The sequence below is a fragment of the Harpia harpyja genome, chromosome 2 (genome assembly GCF_026419915.1).
Source record: "Harpia harpyja isolate bHarHar1 chromosome 2, bHarHar1 primary haplotype, whole genome shotgun sequence".
Lineage (NCBI taxonomy): Eukaryota > Metazoa > Chordata > Aves > Accipitriformes > Accipitridae > Harpia > Harpia harpyja.
In genome coordinates, this window is record NC_068941.1 from 16,175,001 (window position 1) to 16,200,117 (window position 25,117).

General features: G+C 36.3%; 1 protein-coding gene across 2 annotated transcripts in view; it reads left to right on the forward strand.

Annotated features, from left to right (window-relative positions):
* Window positions 1–25,117, forward strand: part of HHIP (hedgehog interacting protein) — an 84,265-nt gene that overhangs the window by 3,946 nt on the left and 55,202 nt on the right. For both annotated transcript variants that reach the window (XM_052816490.1, XM_052816480.1), the window contains exons 2-4: window positions 3,964–4,159; window positions 10,870–11,026; window positions 11,825–12,026. In XM_052816490.1, the coding sequence (XP_052672450.1) occupies window positions 3,964–4,159; window positions 10,870–11,026; window positions 11,825–12,026 (555 nt within the window). The remainder of the gene's footprint in view (window positions 1–3,963; window positions 4,160–10,869; window positions 11,027–11,824; window positions 12,027–25,117) is intronic.

Below are 25,117 nucleotides of genomic sequence, written 5' to 3' on the forward strand. Positions count from 1 at the left end.
ACAGCTGCCTTAGTACAATGATCTATTTACATATTACCCTAAAATTGAAACCGAACTCTTTAATGACATAATCCAGCACTATAACACAGAAGAAGCATATGTTCAACCCAACAGCTGAACAATCTCGTAAGCATATGATTTTTAGACATAAATGCTTGTATATCAAATACGGCTTAATGCAATGACTTATTTCACTGTTTTTTTTTTCTATTAACATCAAAATTATACTGCCTTTCTCAAACTAGGTATGGCAGAATACAAATGACAATATTCAATGTAAAGAATTTCTGTCTATTGTGTCGTCTTCTGTTTCTTCTTCTTTGCACTATTCTTCTTGTTGATAAACCAATTTAGTATGCTATGCTTTCCTGCACATTCCAGGATTTATCTTACCTTTAGTCTACCCGTTTTACTTTCATGTGGCTAGAGATTAAAGGATGATCTTACAGATGTTGTAAATTAGTCAGCAGCAGGCATAATCATTATTAGGCATGTTGCAATAAATGTTTGGAAGTTTTACATATTTTCCAGAGCACAGTTAGTTTAAACCACTGCAGTTTGATGGTTTCACATACGACTTTAAAAATTGAAGCAGGAAATTAGTTTACATTTCTTTAAAAGACCAAAGCCATTGTCAACTTTAAGGTCATTTTCAAAGTAGAGATCCAAAAGAAAAAGCTTCATTCAAATAAGTATTTCAGCTTTCGCTTAAAACTGGTTTAATATACTCCAGGATAAATACATTATTGATTTACTAAAATTCAGAATAGAATGGTTGTCCTATCTCCCAGCCAGGACAGAGTTATACATCAGACCTCACACAGAGCAGATGTTACCGCCCTGTTTTGCTTGAGCATTCTAAAAGTTAAATAACATTGTACTTGATTTTCAGATAATTGATTGACTCTCATTCCTTAATCTTCCGATTAGCTATTATATGACCAAGATTCATTCCAGAAATGACATGAGGGGGTGAATTCCTGTGGTCAATTCCTGGATAGCAGCTGCTCAGGGGGATTAGGATCCTTTTGTCTTAACTTTGAGGACTGAAATGTTGGCAAGCATTACTTCTCCTGTATCACCAGGCAACGTCAATTACGTTTTCCACAAGAAACAGTAAATTAGCTTTGCTATCCTGTAATTTTTTTTTTTTTTCCCCTGTTCACAATGTGTTCTGGAGTCTTCCAGTACAAGTATAGTTTTCTATCTGCATTACTGTGGAGTTAATTCAATAAACGCACTGAATATTTACCTAGTAATACCTCGTGTTTACTTGTACTTCTAAACACACCATCATACTGCTACCACAAGAAAGCCTACTGCCTGAGATCAACTCCCTGATGAAAACATCCGAGACTTCTGCAAAGCAGGTGATACTACTGAGTGTAGGCAAGTACTTTGAAGAGTCATGGTACACTTCCCTTTGGTGGAAACACCAAAATAGGTCATTTCATCCTTACTTTAGGAGAGCTCCCAGCTTCTGGGTGACATAATGTTCTTTAAAAGTAGCATTTATGGACAGTGCTTTCGATCATCCCCTGTTGGCTTCAGACTTTGTTCTGTTTGGCAGACAATGACTTGACTGAATTATTCAGGCCACTTCCCATCAGAACCACAGCAACACAAAGTACCAAGGTCAGGATGCCATCATCCCTTAAGAAAGTCTAGCTATTGCAGAAGATTGCCTCAGCAGTGTGGATTACTGCAGGTGTATAAAGCCTGTTCTCTGCTACCTGGATTGCAATCCTAGGCAGTATTAAGTCAAGTTCAAAGTTTTAGTTATTAAGTATTTTGGTTATAGTTTATTGTAGTTATATTTTTAGTTCTTGCCTTCAAGGCATATTTCCCCAGATCTACCATATCTAGCTAGAGCAACATCTGAAACTCAAGGACGAAGACTAAGGTTAACAGTTCTGCTGCTATGGCCCAAATGAGCAATGTAGCAAAAAGAATCTAAATTTTTTCAGGAGAGGAGGGGCTGGGGCTGTGGAAAGAATTCCCCAAAGAATTCACGGCCAATGCAAACATTTTGCCATACATGCAACATGCAATTAAGTGATTACTGTCTTCAAGGTTTAAAAAAAAAAGAAGATGACAAACCCTTTCCAAAAGAAGATGTAAGACAATTATATTCCCAAGAAGGGTCTGAAGAGAGATAATAAACCATACATGGCAGATGTTAGTCACAGTACTTAATTGCAGGTGCTATGAAGCCGAGGATAGTCTGAGGACAGGTGGTCTAAAGAACAGAACACTTAATGCATTTAACGATCCTGGCAAACCTGGAGAAATTCTTTTTGAAGCCAATGGCAGCTCTTCCAGAATAAGGATAGAAGCCAAATGGTGGTGTTCTAATCAGTGGTCCAACTTATGCCACTAAACTTTAGTACACGTTTCAGATGGCCTTTTGACCATATATGTTTGGTAAGATCAAATTTTCCTGGAAAGAGTTTGTCTTCTAAATTAAGGTTCCTTTAAGTAGGATTTTGTGTAACTGTACAGGCCATATATTGTGTAATATTTTGATTACGTATCTGTTTAAAACAGTGGAGAATGCATTTCTCTCAAGTGTTTGAGGTTTATGTAATTATGATCCGTAAATAAAATGCTGAGTTCAGAACAGTGTTATCGAAGTACTGCATCCTAGAAGACAGCCGACTTAGGAGACAGCATACTCAAACATATCAAGAGCCTTCATGCATTGAATAACTCATTTGATCAAAGTAACTTAGATAATTCCCTTCAATGTTACGTTGCATAGGAATGACATTGGAAAGTCCTTCTACAAATCAACTCAGAGATATGAACTATAGTAAAGCTGTGTAATATTTTCATAATTTCATAAAAAATGCGCTTTTTACAAATTTTGCAGAATACAAGTATTTACTGCCTTAATATTTCTTAACATAAGTGTCTTACAGTCTTTGTTTATAACTGTGTTAAACAAATAGCAGAAAGAACCTGAGCTTTGGTTTTGCATTGGATCAGATTCAGTCCCTCTCAACTGAGAACACATTTCCCACTACCCACCATTGGGATGAATGATCAAAAAACAATCCATGTGGTTAACAATAGATTAACAAAGTGCACTGCATTCAAAGACTAATAAAGACGAGTATGCTGTTTTCCATTATTTTTCACGATTTGATGACATTGCGCTCCTTAGGCTCCTGTGTTTACTTAAACACATCATCAATCGTGGTTTCATGCTTCTTCAAGTACTATGCATAATATATGCTCTTTTTTCAGGACAAAGTTACAGTTTCAATATTGAGGCAAACAAGCTGTTACGAACAAATTCTACTTTTTCACATATAAAGAGAAATGTCTGAAAACACACAGCTTTTCCTGCTTCCAAGTAGTTTGCATTAGAGAGAACAAAAAGCAGAGCAGCTTTTAAAGCATGAAAAATCCAAGGCACCTGCTGCACTCCACAGCAGTCATTTCAGCAGCTGGACTGCGGTATCGTTCACGATACACCTATTGAACAAATACCTAGATATGGTTTTCCTGATGTGTTTTGATGGTAGAATTTTAATTTTTAGTCTCTAAATACCTGAATAGGTCACCTTACAAGTTAGGTTTTTAAGTGTCTCTCATAAGAGAAGTGGGTAGAAGGCCTGCTGCTGTAGCTCCTCCTTATATAAATGATCCCTCTAGTTCAGAGATTGCCTATGTGATTAAGAGATTGCGGGCATGAGTCCATCAAATAACTTGAGTACTATTATTCGTATCTGAGAAGGAGAAGCAAGCGCTTAAAATCTCACTGTACTAATGACATATTACACATTTCATAGTAATAATTTTTGCACTTCCGGAAGGGTGACGTGAAACACAATGCATTTATACTAACTGTATTGGTTCTGCTGGCATTATTTATTACATTAGATCATGCAGTCTTTTTTTTGTGTAAGATGGGGATACAGGTCATATGTTTATTTGTCTCTGGTTTGTGGCTTACAGATACTTTCTGTTACCAACAACACAGAATGTGCGAAGCTACTGGAGGAAATCAAATGTGCACACTGCTCACCTCACGCTCAGAACCTATTCCACTCACCTGAGAAAGGGGAAACACCTGAAAGAGAACTAACTCTTCCCTACCTGTGCAAAGACTATTGTAAAGAATTCTATTACACTTGCAGAGGTCACATACCAGGTAAAAGCTATAACAAAATACGGGGCTAAAGGATGTCTGTTTTGAAATGTTGATATTGCCTGAGCGGTTATAGATCTAGCTCTTCGCTAGGTACAATCCCGATTGATATCCAGGGGATTTTCCCCAAGCAAAAGCAGAATATCTCAGGGTCTTCACAGCAGATCTTATGCAGTGAGGTAAATATTTTGAGCGCTTTCTTGCCACCTGCCTACTAAAACTCCCCATGACACACAGGATTGTTTGTTGTCAAAGGCACCTGAAACTATGACCTTCGCTGAAATATTGGCATGTTCATTCAAATCATGTAAACAAGCAGTTGGCCATCCAAAAGGCTATTCTAAATGATAGATAGCTTTAAAATGCAACAAATAAAGGATGCTGGCTGTTTGCTGTAGACTCTAAAAGCTGATGAGTAAAGTGTTTTCTCTGGTTTTGTTACCCTAGAAACTGATGTTTTTTCCACCGGGTTTAAAGCCCATTGAAATCAAAGGGAGCTATTTGATAGACTTCTGTTATCTTTGAATCACTTCCAACATGCTGTTAACAACCAAATTCTTAACTAACCTAACACTTCCTCACTGTAGTCAGTAGAGTTAGCTGGACGTATCCAAAACCAGATTTTGACCTGTGTTGTCTAAGGCAGTCACCAAATGTGTGCTATGACTTGTAACTATATCAATAAAATAACCACAGAAGATGGTTCTTTTAGAAATACTGTCTTAATACACTATTATATTAAATAACATCTTTGGTATTCTCAATAGTAAATTATTTATATGTTTAAGACTGTCATTTGTAAACTATGCTTTTTTTCCCTGTCCAAACACTACTTATAACTAATGCCACACGGGAGAAAATAATTAAACTGGTTAAGATTTTTTTTTTTGCTAGCAACAGAGACTGGAAAAAAGAGTTGATAACCATATGAAAATGAATTTGTGAATAGTCATTTTTGACATACAAACACAGCGTTGTAATATAATACAAACATATTTGAGTAAAGGGGGTAGTTTAAGTAGATGATATTTGGAGGAGGGTTTTTTAATTGCATGTGTACAGTGTGTACTTGTTTTCTCTGAAATCCCAAGAGTGCAGGGGTTTTTTGCAGCGTTCTTTCATTGACTTGAGAAAACATTTTGAATTGACTTACATTTTCCCTTTACTGTGGTTTAACATGTATCTCAACCCATTCAAATATGAAAATATTATTATTGTCTTTATAAACTAAGAGATGTTTCTAAGGCTTTCTTAAACCAGCTGTTTCTTGCTCTTTATCACATTCCCCAAAGCAAAGCAGAATAGATCACAGTTGCCAAGACTGCCTGCTGAACAGCGATAACAGATTAGATATTCTAAATGTTTGGCCCATATAAGAAGTCAGCACAAAGACTTTTTTTGACATGAGTTTGTAGCTAGTGCAAACGATTAGCATATTCTGCAGATCAAGTCCCTCATAGCTGTTTTGTGAAGTTCTGTGTTTCTGAGGAAACAATTTGTTTAATGGGAAAAAATGAAAGAGGGAAAAGGGAGAAAGAAGGAGGACGTGGAGGGAGGGAGAGAGAATGAGAAAGGGCTGAGCAGCACAGGAGCTATAGCCACAGGAACCTCACTCCTCAGATCAACATATGTGGTGACGAATGACAAATTTATTTTTCTACAAAGTTTGTGTATATGTAAAACTGCTGAAGTGCATCAAGATGTCAAGTGCTTTTTGTGACCACCCAGGTTGCCTTGAAAGATAACCAGATGAAAGCATAACTTTAGCGCTGGACAGAGCACTGTGCTTTGCAGGAAAAGAGCTTACATACTTTAGCGTCAGTTAAAATAGGATTTTTCCTACATCAATCAGATGCTAATAATCATTCTAAATACTTGTTCTGAAAGTGGGTTGTACTAACAAAAAGTTGTTGTGTACTTACATCCACCAACAGGGTTAATTTGGTGACTTGACCGGTACATATGGTTATTGATACCTATACTGGGATTTCCTGAAGATATTAATTAAGTAAGATTCAGGTTCCTCTTTTTGAGAAGATGGTCTGTAGGATTTTTATATCATTTAATAGTCTTATACATTCTGAAATATAAATTATTAAAGTAACAACTTATGTGGGTTTTCTATTTTACTTGTGAGACCCGTATATCCATAAAAATATTTATTGCAAAAGAAAATAAAAAATAGAAAATGTGGAAGCTATGTTTTCAGCTTAGCCTGGAGGATTAAACAAAGAGTTGGAAATTAACAGGCCCCCAAACCCAAGGTCTCTGGCAATGATTCACTGTGCATTTGTGAAAAAGTCAGATAATTATTCTTCCTCCATTAGGGAGTGCTAATTGTTTCTGAACACCAATACAAAGGAGTTTAAGGAAATTGCTGACTACAAAAGTAATTTTATCCCTTCGGTCCTGCACAAATGAGAAATATTATTAGCGATTTAAGACAGCAAGCATCTTTTCTGGAATTGAAATTTTAGCAGTACATATTAACCAAGAAGACTGAGAAATTATACGTCAGTTCTTTTCATGAGTTAGCTCCAGAAATTCATTTATTGTTCTGTCTCTTTTTGCAAAGACGAAAACTGTAGCAGATCCTTGGTTAACTCTTTTGAAGACAGCAGTTTCCCGCCAGTTATGACTGTATCTAGAACTTCCATTGACTTCTTTAGGAATATCCAAAGAAAAACTGGACCTGATTCTTTATTCAAACAGAGGAATAAAAATAGCTGTTAAGATTGTATGGATATGTTAATGCAGGAGGGTGTAATGTTTCACAAGGTCCATGAGATTAGAACTTCCCTGCTTCATCCCAGGTGACTGTTCTCATTATTTCTCATCTGATCTTTACTGTAAGCCTTAGTTTAAGTGATTACTGATGGAGACACTGGAGTTAAGTGACTTAATGGAGTATCTTCAATCAATATGAATTTTAAGTTTTCCAAGGTCATAAGAGAAGACTGTCTAATATTTATTATTAATATAGCTAGTAAAGAAAGGCACGGCTGATTCTGCCTTTCGGCATGAGCAGAAACTTGACCCATGCCAGTGGAAGTGACATATTCTAGGGAACAAACCTTTGCCACAGCCACAGTGCGTTCTGCCATCCAAGGACATCAGACAGATTTTGAACTATGTGCTCTCCATTATTTTCATTTGAAGAAATGGGTTCCAGATGATTGTGGGTGAATTCAGATCCAGGCCCAGATCTGAATCCAGGCATTACCAGAACAGATGCTTGATTTGAATTTTTAACTCCAAACAGGGGCACCCCAGCCCACAATGCTGGAAATCTAAGAAATTCTGCAACCCACACAACACTTCCAGAAGTTGTAACATAGTCGACTACAGTCGAGTACATTTTGAAACAATCAGTCTGGAATCACCTCTTTGATTCATTTTTCACTGACAGTTGAGAAGAGAGTGGAGAATGTGGTTTTTGTGAACAAATTTACATCTAGCTGTCAAAAGTGCAAATCAGAAAAAGAATAACCAAACCAGGAAAATGCTTCTTTTACACAATACTGAACTGTATGCTCAAGGTCATAGCAGGAATAAAGCAGATGAGCCTGATTTCCAGATGCTCTCTAAGCCAGTGCAGGTCTACTCAGATGAGTGGATGATATTCAGTCCTGTATGCAGTGCAAACAAAGAAGGGACTGAATAGGAACCTGACTTGCTGTAAAGACTGGGACAAATGCTACCACAACATTTGAGTTGTATATCAAAGAGAAGAGGCAGGGGGATGGGTAAGCAGGGAATCCAGCAAAGTGGAATTTGGTGAAGGTAGGATAGGAAGGAAGATATGGTATGAGGAATAGCTGACCGCAAATATGAGTGGAAAGAGGAGGTGAGGATCAGCTGAGAGCAAAAGTTTGCCTTTGAAAAGGCTTGAAATCATGCAACTTATTCCCACAGTTTTTTATAAAGGCAAACACAGAAAGCCTTCACTGTAACTGCCTTAACTGAAAAGTCTGTAGTTTGATTTTTGTTTGCAACACAGAAAGTTTTAAAAGCTTAGAAATGCAAGCCTGTGCAAAATCTGACATGTACTACACTTAAACATTATGTTTAATCTTCCTTTGTGATTTCAGTTTTCTTTGTTAACATGGGCACTGCATTGTCAACACATACACAGCTGGTAGGAAATTTGTAATGATATGTATGAGTCTTTTAAAATAAATTAATAAGTACAGAAATTCACACAGGACCAAATATTGCTGTCCTTATTAGGCATAGTTTTCATAGAGGACAGTGACAGAGCTGTATTTGAATAAACTCAGACTGAGAAAAATGATCTTTTTTTTTTTCTCCAAGAATTCTAGTGCTTACAGGCACTTGTCAGGGACCATTCTTCTGGACACTGCACAAACACTGAACAAAATGGCAAACTCTACACTAAAGACCTTACAATCTAAGCATGATAAAGAAAACATTAAATGGCTACAAACAGATAGGGGAGGCGGAGCAAATGTTTTGCTAACGGTCTTTACTGAAGCTGTTAGTATGTTGAATCTAGCATATATAACAGTTTGCATCTGATTGTTACTTGAAATGAACATGTACCGAGTAAACAACATGGCCATAATATGCTCTGTTTTTCTGACTAAAGATAACATTCAAGCCAAGACTAGTTTATCTTTAGTAAATAGTAGATGGTATACTTGGAAAATTCTACAAAGTATTAGAAATTGTACACCTCTAATTCGCTATTGCATTTTCTTGAATGACCTACTGCGTCTAGAGAAATAAATTATTAAAGACAAAACGGTGTCTTTTTAAGTCAAATAATTCAACAGCAAGATTTTAGATTACCTTTGCTTTTGGCATTATATCTATGAGCCTTGGAATACTACTCCATGATTATATCAGAGTTCCTTTTCAGTTGTTCCACTTGAAATTATATCTCCCATTTTCTCCAAATAACTACTATAAATTAAAACCAGCTCCTCAGAGATGATATTTACTGAAGCTCCAAATCATGGTAATTAAACTTTTACACCACAACACACTACCATGTGTTTCCAGATATTATTTTATAGAAACCAAAGGCAGGCTTTGTCGTGTTATTTTTCCAATATTTTTAAAGGAAGATGCATATGAAAAGAAGTATAGTTGGGTGGGAAAGGCTTTCCACTCCACAAAAATTCTGGGATCTAAAAAATTTTCCTATTCCACATAAGGAAGAAATTGAACTCTTTCGAAATTTTCCATGAAGAAAGCCACAGAGAGACCACCCCAGGATAGCTAATAAAGTCGTTGTTAGGACATTTACTTGGGAAATGGGAGACTTAGGGTCAAACTCTTGCCTGACAGATGAGGGGCATTGACCTGAATATTCCTCTTCCTAATGAAACACCCTAATTACAAGACATTGGAGTATAGTGATACGAGGTTTCCTGTCTGTTTCTCTCTTCTTCATTTAGACTAGAAGTTTGAGTTTGGACCAGAAGCATCATGTTAACTAAAATTTTGTCAAAGCTGATAATGTTTCTGAAAAAGCTTTGATTTTAAGAAATTGGCATTTTCCAATGAAACACAGCTTTCCCTGATCAGCTCTTCTTGCACATTGTAAGCCAGAGGTTTTATGGCCAAGATCTATGGATTACTGCATTATTCGCAAGTGGTAAAGCCATGCATAAATTAGGCCTCTAATTCCAATTAAGTGCTAATTCTGTGTATCCTATGAGTTATGTCCTGGACTATAGTACATACTAACACGGTATGCCAATAATGCAAAAAGGAATGAAGGTAACTTAAGACCTACTATCTTAACAATGTTTTAGTAAAATAGTACATGTATAACTAGCCAAATTCTATCTTCTTAGATTTAATACTAATGGTTGAAAAATGGATAGAAATGACTAGAAATAGGTTTGTGGACAGAAATAGATATTTTTGCTGTCATTAAACATAGCATAATATCAGTAGTGGCAGGTTTTTCCTCAAAGGCTCTCATTTTACCAACTTCTTGTTTCCCTGGGTCTTTGAACTCCTTCCCATTTTAACCTAAAACCTGAAGACCACCTTTCATCCAAGCCAGCTTAAAGCCAGCTCCAATGCAGCATGAGGCATATCCCCCTTTTCAGGGAAGTAGACCTCGCAATGGGAACTGTGTTCACCCACCCTAATGCTGGGAGTCAACCAGAGGCCAGCTGCGTGTCAACATGGTGCAGTTCTCAGCAGTACTTCTCCCTTTCTGAGACAAGTAATTATTCACCTCTCCGACTGATGTCCTTTGCTGCCAGCATTCTACAAAGTCTTTACTGCATGTCTTTTACCGAAGTCTTTACTGAAATTTTTACTACAACAAGCCACTTAAAAAAAAGTTAAATGAAAGCTGCTCAAGCTATTTTACAGCAGATACTACATTTGATTAATAGGGTTAAAATCAGGGCAAAGTGTATCACAGCCTCAACTCCAAACTTTGTCTCTTAATTTTTTAATGAGTAAACTGTAGTGTCATTTTTAATTAATTGGTATTTTTATTTAAGCACACTGAAAATAAGGTTTAATACAAATACAGATGAATAGACTATAAAAGGTAATACTCATTTTGTATTTATTCAGAGCAGGCCTTTTTCACAGATAGCACTTTGTTTAAAATTACTTCTTTTTCCACTCAATATAAAATCTATTTAAAGATTAGTTTGATGGCACAAAACTGCAGACATGACAACACACTAAATATTTGTATGCTCTTTTGCATTTTTAAGGTTTTCTCCAAACTACAGCTGATGAGTTTTGCTTTTACTATGCAAGAAAAGATGGTGGTGTATGCTTTCCAGATTTTCCAAGAAAACAAGTGCGAGGGCCAGCTTCTAACTCCCTGGACCACATGGAAGAGTATGACAAAGAGGAAGAGATCAGCAGGTTCATAAAGATAAATGCTGTTTAATCTGAAAAAAAAAACCCTAGCAAAGCCTGTGGTTTTCACAGTGAAACAGCTCAGTGTGTGCTTATGCTCAGCAGCTGTGTTTTCCAGATGTTAGTTTCTTTTGCTGCTGCTAGTGTACGTCAAAAGAGAAAGTTACATTAACTTCAATATCTCAGTACCATCTGATATTTGTGTTTCTGAAAAGGTGTTAGAATCCCAGTCTGAACCACCCTGTGGATCTTGGTTAAGGTCCACCCTGTGGATCATACACAGTTCTAGGAAGTCATTTCTACCTGGATTTAATATTACTAAACAACTACAATATTAGTAAAATATTTATCTCATTATTTTCAATTTATTTAATTCATGTATTTTTCTTTGTGAAAATAATTAAATTAGATTGCCCCGTCATAAGTCATTATTTTTAAATGGGTTTTAGAAGCCAAATTTTGTCAAATTTCTGGAATTTACTGTGTTTATTGTATGGTACAAATTTTGTATTTATAAATTGTTCTCTTTTTATACCAAATTTTTTCTCTACTTCCTCTACATTTCAGATCTAAGATGAATTAATTTTCTCTTCATTGTATACAAACTAAATTTTGCTCAAGTGAAGTTCAAATTGATTTTCAGTATTATATGCTTGCATATGTTCAAGGAAATAATTTATTCTGGATCGTAGAACTGTATTTTTAATACCACTGCAGAACAATCATTTTATCATTTAGGGACATTGTTGTGTCATGGTTACAAAAAAGAATAAATTTCTCACTATTTTTTTTCATTTTTTTTAGAAAACACAAGCACAACTGCTTCTGTATTCAGGAGGTTGTGAGTGGACTAAGGCAGCCTGTTGGAGCAGTACATTGTGGGGATGGATCCCATCGCCTGTTTATTCTTGAGAAAGAAGGATATGTGAAGATTTTCAGTCCAGAAGGAAACATACTCAAGGAACCTTTTTTGGATATACACAAGCTTGTTCAAAGTGGAATAAAGGTTGGATTTTATACTTATCTCTACCTGTTTATATTTTAGCCTGTATGTGGGGAAAAAGGGAAGAAACATTTCTCAGAAATTATTTTAATTTAAATAATAAAAAAGAAGAGTAATGACAACAGACACTACAGTTCTATCTGGGAAAGAAGTGAAAAATTCCTTGTTTCAGGAAGGGAAAACATAGCATCTTATAACTGTCATGACATTTTTCTCTTTCCCTTCATTTTTTCCTCACTTTAAATTCAGAAGAAACTATCCAACACGAGCATCCCACAGCATTATCTTTGTATTTTTCATCCTTTGGGCTCATTTCCATCCCACTGAATTCAGCTGAGTTTTGCTGTGATTCCAGTGGGAGCAAGTTTGGCTCAGGGCCTCCCCTGACCTGAGGGTCCTCGGCAATGCCCGGGGAGCTGGACACGGGAGGGGGCCTGGGAGTGCTCAGGGACCCCCGGGAGAGGGGCAGCGGTGCTCGCTCCCTCTTGGCTCAACTTCAGATGTGGCACAAGCTGCCGGTGGTGGCAGGCTGCTTTAAAACGGCATGTATTTGAGATGCACGTGAAAAGTGATTGACCCTCTAAATTCGGACCTGCGGGCGGGTTGGTGCAACAGTTTTCATTGTGTTTGATGGGAAGACTTTCATGGTCAGGGGAGTGAATGGTGAATGGGCACTGGTGGGAATACATTGGAGGGTGAGGGTGGAGGTAAGAAATTACATCTAGGTATGGGATAAGTACTAATGGAAAACTCGTATGTCTAATGGAGAGTATTTTACTTTGGTAATGTCGTGTTGTTCCATGTTGATTTCTTGTCACATTTGGGAGTGGTAATGCAAGTACAATCCAGATATATAAAAACTTAAATTTAAATTTAAATTGTAATCAGGTTTTGCCAGAACAGTCAGGACTATATGTCATAAAGCCTTCATGGATGAAAAATATATTTACATGCTCTTGACAGAGTAATCTTAAATAATAATTGTGACAAACTATATCAATTTAAAATGCATAGCACGTGCTAACTAATCATTTTGTGTTTCAGCTATAAGGGCAATAAGCCAATTAAGGTAGTCTTTTTCTGAGACAAAATCTCAGAGGTTTTTGGTTTGTGTTGAAAGAGAGAGAGAAATGAAATACATTACACTTTTTTCAGGAAAAGAACCAATGTATATGATTCTGTGATTTCCTGAACACTTCCCTTTCTGCCTCTGTAGGTAACCATTATGTTCAAGTACCAAAACAGAAGGGACTTATCGGGGTGGTTTTGAACATCAATCTAAGGCTGTTTTATATTTCTTAACCAAAAATTCTGATAGTTCATACTTGCGAAAGACTGACACTGAAACTTTCCACAGAACTGCTATCAGTCCCCAAAAAACCTTTCTCGAGCAAACTTTTACAGCTGGAACTTAGAGGCAAGGCTAAATGGAAAACTGATTTTCCATGCTTCTGAATAGGCAGTAGCCTGCTTGATAAGACTCAACAGCTACCCTCAGATTCAGATTAAGCTTTTAGTTCTGTTTTAAATCAGTGACCTGATCTTTTTAGTCTTTACTACCCTAACCATCATGTAATACTCTAAACTGGATCTGTTTCAACTATAACATTTTGTGTAAAAAATTTGATGTTCTCTAAGCTAGAAAGTCTAATTCAATTCCCTGAGATAACAGTCCAGTGACTGAGGATAATTGTATTGCAGTGTTTAATGCAGGCTGGCAAGAACCGAGGCTTTATGTACTTCACAGGTAAGGAGAAAGGGAATGTGCCTAGAAGCAATAATCCAGCTCTTAAATAGAAAGGGGAAAGAATTTGAGGAATGAGTACATTATATAAAATAACAAATAAATAGAATAAAACAAACACCACATAATCCAAATGGTAGTTTTAAAACAAGGGTTCTTAAACATTTTTATGTTTATGCCCCACAGTCTGATTCCTATAATCATTGTCCATGGTCCTTTACCTACAAGGATGCAAGATCACTGCGACAACAGTAGCAATTATGCCATCAAAATAGACTATTTGAAGGGTATTTGATTTTACTTACCTGTTACACACTTTAAAACTAGAAATCAGTAATGGAGAATACTATGTGGACAATTTTCCAGCAGGCAGTGCAGATAGTGTACAGCCAGTGATTAAAAAAAACCCCACTATCTAAAACACTGCATCCACATGCAAAGGGTGAGAATTGCTGAATGTGTCCTCTGTGCTTACTCAAGAAATGCTTGTAGTGTCAGGTAGATGAATTTGTATGTATACATTTTGCTTGATGTGCCTGATTCTTCTCATACGGTGGTACAAGTGAAAAAGTAAAATGAAATAGATGAAGTTTTAATTGTCTCAGGTCAAATTTAGGCCCATATGTTCCAGTGAAGTGTTTTGCCAAGGTAACATGTTGCTTTTTTTGAGTCCTTTGTTCATTTACACAGATTCATAGATGTTAACCCAAATATCTAGTCAATTCCTGTATAACATTATCCATATAATGTTATTCTTGAATTAACATAGAGACTCTTCATTGAAGTAAAAAAAACCTGCTCACATCTTTTCCAACCTTGGGGCAATGGTAGCAAGAAAAGGTAAACAATTTTTTCCCTAAAAATAAGTGTAAAAATTTTCTCTCTTATACCCAAGTGTCTGAAAATACCAGTTTCTGTTAATTTTTTGTGTGTATCTGAAATACGAATGAATACTTAACTCTAGTGACAATAGTGAAAATATTCTTTCAAACTTTTATGCCTACTGTAATGTGGTAAACCTCCTGCAAATCTGTAATTCATCCCCCTCCCTCATGTATTTGGATCAAAGAGAAAGAATAATTTTCTTGTCAGCTGCTAATGTCACATTTGCAGTGCCTGACTCCATGATGTGGGACAGCACATGGTAAGTGAAGAATCCTCCTCTCACAGGGAAGGGTGTTGGCTTTGTTACTGATGTACATCTTCAGATTACGTGCATCATTTTCCAGCTCAATTAGAAATGCAAGACAGAGGAAAAAAAATGAATAAAAAGAAAAAGCTTTGTGAATGTAGAAGCTTCTTTGTTTAAAAAGTGGTTAAGGAACTGGGGCAAGATCTTTCTGTGAATGCTTTTTTTTCTCTTTCGTCAAAATGTAGCTTTTTACTCAAAAGGTTCTAATATACAGATTTTTTTGAGACTATTTTGTTCTTACCCTGTTTCCCTATCCGAAGTACACTAAGATGGCACTTAGGGACATGCTTTAGTGGTGGACTTGGCACTGTTAGGTTTATGATTGGACTCGATGATCTTAAAGGTCTTTTCCAACCTAAATGATTCTATGATTCTGTATGTTGTATCCAGTAAATAATAATAATAATAATAATTATGCAGCTGTGGTCGAATTTAAATTGGTGCCTCTGAAAAGCATTTTGGACAGCTATCCCAATAAGATATTTTTAATGTTGATAGATGGAGTAAAATAGTGGTGTTGATTTTCTCTTCTTTTCCAATGTAAAGAGGAAATTTAGGAGTGACAAAATCATTATATTGTCACAAAGCAGCAAATCTGTTGCATGATAATTTTCCAGAGAATGTACTTAAAACTATCTTGAGGCTAATATAACCAAGAAACAGAAGTGATATATTTCCTTCATAAAAATAATCTTGGACTTTAGTTCTGATCTCACTAACATCATTTCGCTCATCACAGCACTGGCAGTCAGATGAGGAAAACAATATACAAAAATAGAGGAAGAGAAGTGTCTGCATTGTATAGCAATCAGCGATGATACCCTTCTAAAAAGACGCTGTTTTGTTCCTCTAATGGAACTAATGGTCCCTGTGTTGATGAAATTCCTTTGGAGCCCCTAACATTGCTGTGAGCAAGCTTGTAGGGCTTCTTCACTGGTCCTGCTAACCTAAGCACGTAAATAGGATTACTTGGAGTTGCTTCTTGTAGGTCACTTCTGTGAAGGTCTGTGTATATAAATGGAAATTAAGTAAGAAGAGTGGTACAACCTGATGCATATGTTTTATTGGTCCGTTGGCTTTTAATGTTCACTGAAGTCATTGAGGTCTCTGGTTGAAAATTGTTGCTGCAGTAAAATCTACTGACAGTTATGTGATTTAATTTTAAGGAGTTCAAATGAAAGAGAAGAAGTGATAATTTTATATGCTGCCATTATCTCAGAAGGAATTAGCACAAGCATGTAGAAGTATTTCAAAACAGAGAGAGAAGCCATGAATGGATGATGGTAGCTTGTGCTTCCTGCAGGCCCTACTCGAGAAAATGACATGCAGGATTCCTGAAGATTAAAAAAAAAAAAAAAAAAAAAAAAAAGCTCTGAAGAGCTTAAGAAACAATTTTTCTTTGCCCATCTCCCAATTTCTAATCCTCTTTGAGAGCACAGTTAGCAGGAGTGCTTTTTTGATCTTCTATTTTTCAACTTAGTTGTTGGAAGCCATGAATGGATCTTAATGAAGAAGTTGCTAATTCAACATCTGTGGCCCTTTCCAATGTATTTTATGTCACACTGGCTACATAAGTATTGTCGTATATGTGGATGGATTGGGCACTTGGCCAAGTTCCTCCTGTCACCCTTAGCCTTTTCCTCCCTATCTCAAGAATGTGGTGAAAAGAAGGAAGCTGTGCACCTCAGTCTTGCCCCACAGTTGAGTAAGGACATGCGTGAGACATGCACCTGTAACTGGAATCTAGGACATGCACCTGGGCTCAACTATTTAGGAATATATAGCCCAGTATAGTGGAGAAAATACTGATTCCATCACCTGTGCCCATTAATATTACAAAGTATCCTGAGTATGTGGCATGTATGTAGAAGAAAAGAATAAGCATTTACCAGAAAAAAAACCTAAAAGTCTGCTCCCCTGTTCTGGTGATTTACTGCTCCATTATGTTGTGGTGAAGAGAGTTATAGGTACAGAGCAACACTTTACAGTTGTCCCTTCAAAGTTATGTAGCAAAGACAATTTTTTAATTAAAGTATTAGTACACGTTTTTTCTTTTGGACTGATTTTCACTACCATTATTTTCTTTTTGTTTTAAACTATTGCCAAGTAGAAGAGAGGTGGAAAGTTTGAATGAGAAGCTATTGAACTAATGATGGTAATACTTTTATTTCACTGGCATTTAAGGAGACCTTAATCAATTATCAATAATAAATAGTCCTGATGTATCTGAATCTATTGTCAAAAAGTTAGGCAAAATAATTAAATGCTTTAAAAGTATCAGGCAAATATGATTTTGTCCCATAAGGCACTCAGTAGGAAAAAAAGGATCAAAACATTCTAAATACTGGAATTTAATTATTTCTTGAGTTGTAGCAGTGCTGAATATGTTATTATTACAAGATCAGTCACCTTGTACTCAAGATTGTATCTAACTTACAGAAAAATACTGAATGCTTTAGCAGTTCTCCAAATTTCCTTACTCCTGTGGCTGTCTTTTATCTTATTAACTGTATTATTTCCTAAGATTTGGAAACCTTTAGATTAGTAGCAGACACCATAAAATATAGCAAAACCTATTACATCAATTTTCACTCACTCTCTTGTGTCCTGAGCCCAAAATCATGTATTGGTCTAAAATACATTGTTTGGAAGGGAAGGCATCAAGGTATGATTTGGCAACAACAAAAAAGGAAGAGCCTACCACTTCTCTTGGGAGATAAATGCTACAATCGCGTTTCAAAATACTTTCTGAAAAGCTAAGTAGCTCTAGGGCTGTAACTGTTAGTCCTTAAATAATTTTTGTGGTCCTTCCCTACAGTCATTCAACTTCCCAACATCCTTTTAAAATGAAGGACCTCAGAACTGTACAAAGTGGCCAAGTTTAAATCTTACTACTGCCAATGGTAAAATCAAGTCCCTGTAGTTACAAGGTAGTTTTCTACCTATAAATCCACCGACTGAACTAGCTCTTTGGGTATGGAATTGCAGTTGGGCTTCATGTTCAGTTGCTTGTCATCTCTGATCCTTAAGTTATTTTCAGTTTATTGCTACTTTTTTTGATTGTGACAAAGCTCTGGTATAGCTCTGGTGTGTATCTGCTGACTACAGGGTCATAAATTGTGCAGCCAGCAAGAATGGCCGCATTCTGTTGCACTTTGCCTCACTCCATGCCTAGAGTAGAAACCCCTGCAAAATGGGTATCCTTAAAACTGCCATTATGGAATTAGCACTTGTACTTGTGTAGAGATCTTTTTTTTTTTCTTTTTTTTTAGCTAGTAATAAAATATTCTTAGTACATCTCATGGGAATACTGTGATAAAAGGCAAAGCCTCTGAGGAAGGAAAGGGCAGGGCAGGGCAGGGAAGGGAAGGGAGAATGGACAGAAAATCTCAAAGAAATGGTATTGGAGATCACTGTTAAGAATATATGAATTAGACTCCTTGACCTCTGTCACCTTCTTCTCTACTTGAAGACTATGGTTTTCCTTGTCAGAAACAGATTTTAACAGAAACTTCCCCTAAATCCTAAGCCATAATCACCTTTTTATTTCATCTTTCTTTCTTTCAAATTAATCAGTAAGACTAGTTTATGTGGTTTTTTTAATTCCCAAAGTTTTTTAAATGCTATATTCCTATATAATTCCTTGTAAATATTTTAACAGCCAATTCTCTTTGCAGTGAGAAAAATATAGAAATATCTGACAACAATTATTTTGAGCGTATGCTCAGCAAATTTCCAAGTAATAGTCTTAAGAAAATTTAAAAGTTAGGTATATTCCTTACTGTGTGTTGGTTAGTTTTTATATCAGAGCACAAGTACATTCAGTCCTGCAAAGTCTTATTCATGAGTGATCCAGTGATTCAGGTAGGCATCTTCTGTGATGCCACGAAGAGTGCTGTGGAACATAGCAATTCGTGTATTCAGTATAAGACAATTAAAGTAGACTGTCAGGATTAAATATGCTAACTATGCTGCTATGAGCCAATTATTCCAGAGCTTCTCAGGGTCAAATGAGCACCTTGTCACCATAGGCAACTTTTTGCAGGAATACAGGATTAGTAGTGAAACTTCTACTATGCCTTCATGTTTGTATCACGACATAATGTTTAACCACATGAATATGTATTACTCAGATCATTCAATGCAAAATACAAATTAAAAAAAAAAAATACCACTCCCTTCAGCACTGGCACAACATGTTTCAAGGAGCTTATAATAGGTTGTGCAGCCTTTGCAGTGAGGAGTGCAGCTACAGAAAACTACAATAAACCAGTGATAAAATCTATTGAAAACTTAGTATGTGAATAGAATCACATCGTTTGTGTTATTTGCCGAATTGTATGCTTAGTTCTATCATTGATAAAACTTCTCACATATTCCTTTTGGCAGTGGATATGTACATTTGGTTTTGCGTCATGTTGATGTACAGACCTAAGTTGACACATACACTGTCCATCGATACCCATGGGATTTATGTTACTGACAAAAGACCCACAATTCACACAGTTCATGCTAATGCTTCCATCCAAGTCCAGTAATTTCAATCAGTTTATTTTCCTCTGAATTCTTACATGGATGAGGGTGAAATCGATGAACTTTCTTGAACAACTTCTTTGCCTTGACGTCACAAAGCAAGCTGGGCACTTCTCCGCTAAGCACTAGTTTATACTCTCAGCAAAGGTTATCTTCTGCTCTCTGCTCCCTAGAAAGCCAGACTTATAGTGGCTACTAAATCTGTGACCAATTACTCCCAAGCAGGGGACTATTTTGGTGCATGGAGAGAAAGGGGAGCAGTGGAAGGACATAGTTCTCTCCAGGCTTTAGGACTGGAATGAGAATTGGGAGATCCTATCTAAATGTCTTCCTTCTTCAACCTAACAACGGGCCTGCAACTCTTCAGAGTTACTCAGAAACATTGTCTATGAAAACTCTGGAAAGTAAACCCTCTTTGTTCTACCAGACCAAGCTTTCATCTGTCTATGAAGAATAGGGATAGTCCTCTAAATTAAACAATGTTAGAGTATAGAATATAAATATGACATATATCCTAGTATGAACAGTGTAAGATTTCATTTTCATTTCATTCTACAATTAATTCCTCCGATGCTGAGTACAAATTCTATTTGCTGTCTTGCTCCTGTACTTCTAACTAACACTAATTAAATGATAAGTCCATTTAAGATATGTGCATAGGCCCAGGCAGAGTGGCAAGGGAAATAAAATTATTGGCATATAACAGGGATAGGTTTGGGAGTATTCATTGGTGTCCTGGCACCCCTCTTTCATAGTATGAAAGGGGAGACTCTAGGGTGTCTTTGGTGAGAAGCTGAAATGCTATGTTGTTGCAAAAATGACAAGGCAACCAATATACACCTCAACTTTCCACTGGAGACTACAGAGAGGGAAGTGATGAAGACTATTCTTCAGCACAGGACTTAGATGTGAAGTCATGTGGGGTCACAGGCCATGGGGGTTTCTCACTCATTCAAGAGGTCAGAAGAGTTGCAGTCAGACTTGTAGCACAACAGACATCATTTCCGAGGCCACACCTCACCTGTGACCTGCCCACTAGGAATCACAAATAATTGGGTTTAAATGTCTTGACAAAATTGGGGCAGAAAACTAGGAAAGAAATAATGGTTAAGGTGTGCAAATGGCCAAATGTGAAAGTCAAGGACATTTTAAAGATAAACAAAGTAGAACATCCGTGTTTATAATGACCTTAAACATTAATGAAATAGACACAATGCACACAGCCCAACAGCCTGCGTGAGAATTCAGCCTTCGTCATGACAAGGAAGATTTTTTTCTTTATTAGTGCTAAGTTCTTTATGATTTTTGAGAGGGTGATAATACTTTTGTGAGACTTAATATACTTCAACTGTATTCAGAAACTGTAAAATACAATTCGTGTTTTAACTGAGGACTATATAATGACAGTGAAATGTGCCTGGATTTCCCATTAACCATTTGCAGGTTTTGGTTCTAATCCTAATAGGGGCACAACAGTCTTTTGACAGAGGCTGTATCTCACCACCATATAGATCTGTTGCTTGCACAGAAAATAAAGATTCTTACAATTCTGAAAAGCATGTGCCAAAAGCTCTAGAGAACTCTGTTTTTGTGTGAGAGACTGCACTAGATAACCATACCCAAGCTAGCAATTGTGGAACAGTGCAGTGACTCTCAGGTTGTAAGCTGACCAGAAGAAGAATTGCCAGTTTATTCTAAGGAAATTTGAATCGACAAAACATAATCATTTCTGTTGATTTTGGGTAGCATGTCTTAGATGTGAGGAGCTGAGAGGGGAAAGAAGATAATACTTTATCATTTTATATGCATATGTGTAGATTTTAATGTTCTGTGTTTCCTTGAGAGGAATCCCATGGTGCCAATTAACCTAACTTATTCCAAAACAATTCTCTGTTTGGAAAGAATAATTTTCATTGTGGGTGTTCCATGAAATTGTATGCCTCATACCCTGTTATTACTGAGATGTGTGCAGTGCAATTGAGAATGCCAGTTTCTTTTCCATGCACTGTATAGATTATAGCTGTATCCCACACACAGTGCTAGATAATCCCTACTTTAATTTTGTTATGTGTACAAATCCTTTTTGAACATTTAGCGGTTTTAAAAATGTAAAAATCCATCATCTTCTGAAACTGCATTTGTTAAAACCAAAAGCTGAATTTAGAAGTGATCAAAACCAATGAATAACATGGTAATTATCTAATTAAAAGGAAATTACTGCGTTTGCTGAAATATAACAGGCAGATCATGATATCCAACACAAAATGGCAAAGAAGGAATAAAGTTACGCAGAAAATTCCATGGGTTTTAGCCAACACAGTTTCAACCACATGTTTTTCTTTAATGGGAGGAGGTTTAACAGTCCACTAAGGCTCCAAGATTCATCATCCCTTTAAGCTCTTGGACACCCCAAAATCTGTAATGAGGTCCTAGAATACTTCAGGGAACCCATGAAGTACTGGAGCTCTCAAAAACAGTACCATGTCCTTGAGGCTTCTACGTACTTTCCTGTCCATCATAACTATATGATTTCCTCTGGTGTTATATCCCTTGTACTATGCCATACAGAAAATGGGTCATGTCTTTGTCTTGAAAGAGATTAAAAATTGAATAACATATATACTTTCATAGTTAATGCAGCCCAACTGCTATTTCTATATATACTTCCCCCAGATGCCACAGAACAATTTTCCTCTATATCCTCTTACACGCATTTTTTCACAAGCTCTTAAGTCCTATTCCTTAGACAGGATCAGCAAGTTGGATTGCAGGAGGAACACTTCCTCCAATGGAGCACTGGTATATTATCATGTTTTCCACCCATATTATCCCCTTTGCAGTTAAAATTGGGCAAATGATCTGTCCCTAATTTAATGGTTTATATATAATTTTAGTTTTAAAAACCAGTCAGAACTAATTTTTCCCATTACCCAAAAAAAAAAAACCTTCCAAAAGATGAAACCACTTAGTAGCTGACACTTATTTTTGTTCACTGTCAGTGTCTGCCTGCCTTCTCATATTGCTGGAATTTTTAAAGAAATTATTCCATAAATCTCAATAAAGTAATATTCTCTCAGATTTAATTTGGAAAATGGAATATACAATCTGTGGGAGAGAGGTCTGCAAAATACTTTCAACCATTTGTTTTTAATTTACAGCAGATACTTTTTAAAACCTTGATCTATCTTCACTGGCATTTAATCGCAATCCCTACAGCTGAATTGCAACAACTTTAATTTATGTAATAATCATTATTTTTATGCCAACTGAATGCCTTGAAAAGAAATAAAAGAGGGAGTAAATGACCAAAAACTTATATTTTTGACATTCCTAAAAATTCTGTGAATCTCTATCAGCTAGATTCTCAATCACTGTAACAGCCCAGAGACAACATACCAGAAGTGCTAGTTGGTGAATGGATCTGAGTCACACTGTAGGGTGAAGGAGAAGAGAAATTTTTATATATCAAACTACGTAAGAAAAATACTTACTTAAACTTGAAGTATCTGTATCATTTTTTGGAAATGTGATCATTTTTCATGAGGAACCACATTAGAAGGCAGTTAGCTCCTCTCAGGACATCATTTCAAGCTCTTCCTTAAAGAAAACACATACCTTTCTATTACAAACTGAGTGCTTAATTGTGACTAATGAATGTAAAATAATATTGTACACCTCATAGGAGCCTAGCTGAAGATGTGACTAGGCACTATTGACTCTCCTTATCAAGTATCAGACAATGTTTAGGTATGTTAATGCACGCACTAAACCTTGAACACTTTAAAGATCTAGTCAAATAAATAGAATTTCAGATTAGAAGAAAGGCAATGCAAAATGTTGGCAGCTTCCATTACTGCTATTTTCCTCCCCCATAATTGCCTTACAGGATATGACAGGACAATATTATCAGGACACTATTGCTACAGTGACTTTTTAAGGGAAAGAGCGAGTCAGTGGTCTCATCTAACAAGCATGTGTGTGCGTGTGTAAATAAGTCAGTAAGATCAAATAAAACTTAACAAGCCACCTATGAGATTACTCAAATTTACCCCTACAGTAACTTACAGATCACAGCCCTGCCAAATAGTTCCAAATGTCATGTCAAAAGTTTGAAGCAACAGACAAATCCAAAAGTAGAGAATATTAGGGAACTGCCTAACAGAAACTATCCTCTGTCAGGTTTTACCCCCTCTGCTAGGTTGCCCCTCACTGGGACAAATCAAAACTATTTCACAGACAGTGTCCATGTTTCTCCAAAGGCTTGTGGGGCTGAGAAGACCACAAATAAAATTGGATCAAACCCTTTATTTACAAATTCTTGGTAAAAAAAAGTATAATCGATTACTGAATTTAAAAGTAATTTCAGTTCTTGAAGCAGTAACATTCCAAACTGTGTTTTTGCTGTAGTTTAATGAGTCAATATTTTGCAACTTGCAACATTTTGCACTTCTTGTAGAGATACATTCTCCTTACAAATTATATGGACCTTTTAATAATTTCACTTTTGAAATAAATACTATGTTAAATACGTATGTGGCACAAATAAAAGAAAAAAGGGACATAGTTCGATACAATTCATACAATCCTCTATTTTGTATAAAATTTATACACATTGATAAAATGTTTTATCAATGTGTATAAATTTTATTATATTTGACTATCTGCATAAATATTTCAATGTCCAGGAGTAAGTATTCTAAGGAAAAACCAGTGGCAAATGACTAAAGGAAATTAACTTAATTAGCTACTTACCAACTACTAACTTCTGAAATCACTTTATATGAATGGTCAAAAAAAAGCCCCAAACAAAATGCTTGAAAGAAACTAGTATTCTACTCTCAATCTGAGCACTGCTAAAATAATCTTTTAATAAGGCCTGAGAATTCCTACCTTTGTTCAATAAAACAAAAATGTACCTTCAACAACCAGTGAACAATTTAGAAGGCGAAATGAAACATAATGAACTAGAATCCTTAGTACTGAATTTGATTTCTTTGATTTTCTTAAGTGCTGTAATTCATCAAAATACCAATTACAGATGTTTTCATAGAAAATGAAGAGAATATCTTACTCATGTGTTTGATGTACTAGATATGCAGGGAAGGAGGGTTTTTGGAAAAAAATAGCTTCAAAAATGAAGCACCAGGTTTCAAAACAGACTCTCCAATGTGCCAATTTGGTTAGCAAGTGTGTATTATCACTTGGCCGTAACCCGTGATAAAATAGAAAGTGTGAAGGGTATTGCTTGTATTATAGTATCACTCTGTCTGGAGTATTTAGAGAAGCTCCCAAGGCTGGACTGCATAAAACTTACACTTCTTCCACTATGTTTCTTAGTTTTCTGTGTTCTGCCCATTTGCAAAAAGGTAGAATAGTGTTTTCTTAATGCTGTCCTCAACTACACAATTCTTCATTTGATCAAAAACTAGTGGAATTAGGATTTGTGTTTAACTGATTAAAGGTATGAGCCCGTGATACTCTGTGTTTCAGTTCTAGCTGTTTGAAACTTTATCGTCTTAATTTTGAGACTGAACATACACTGTGTTGTTCTAATTGCACTGCCTTTTGCAAAGCACTTTGTACTGGATTCAGCCAAGTTACAGGGTTTCCAAGATCATGGTCTTG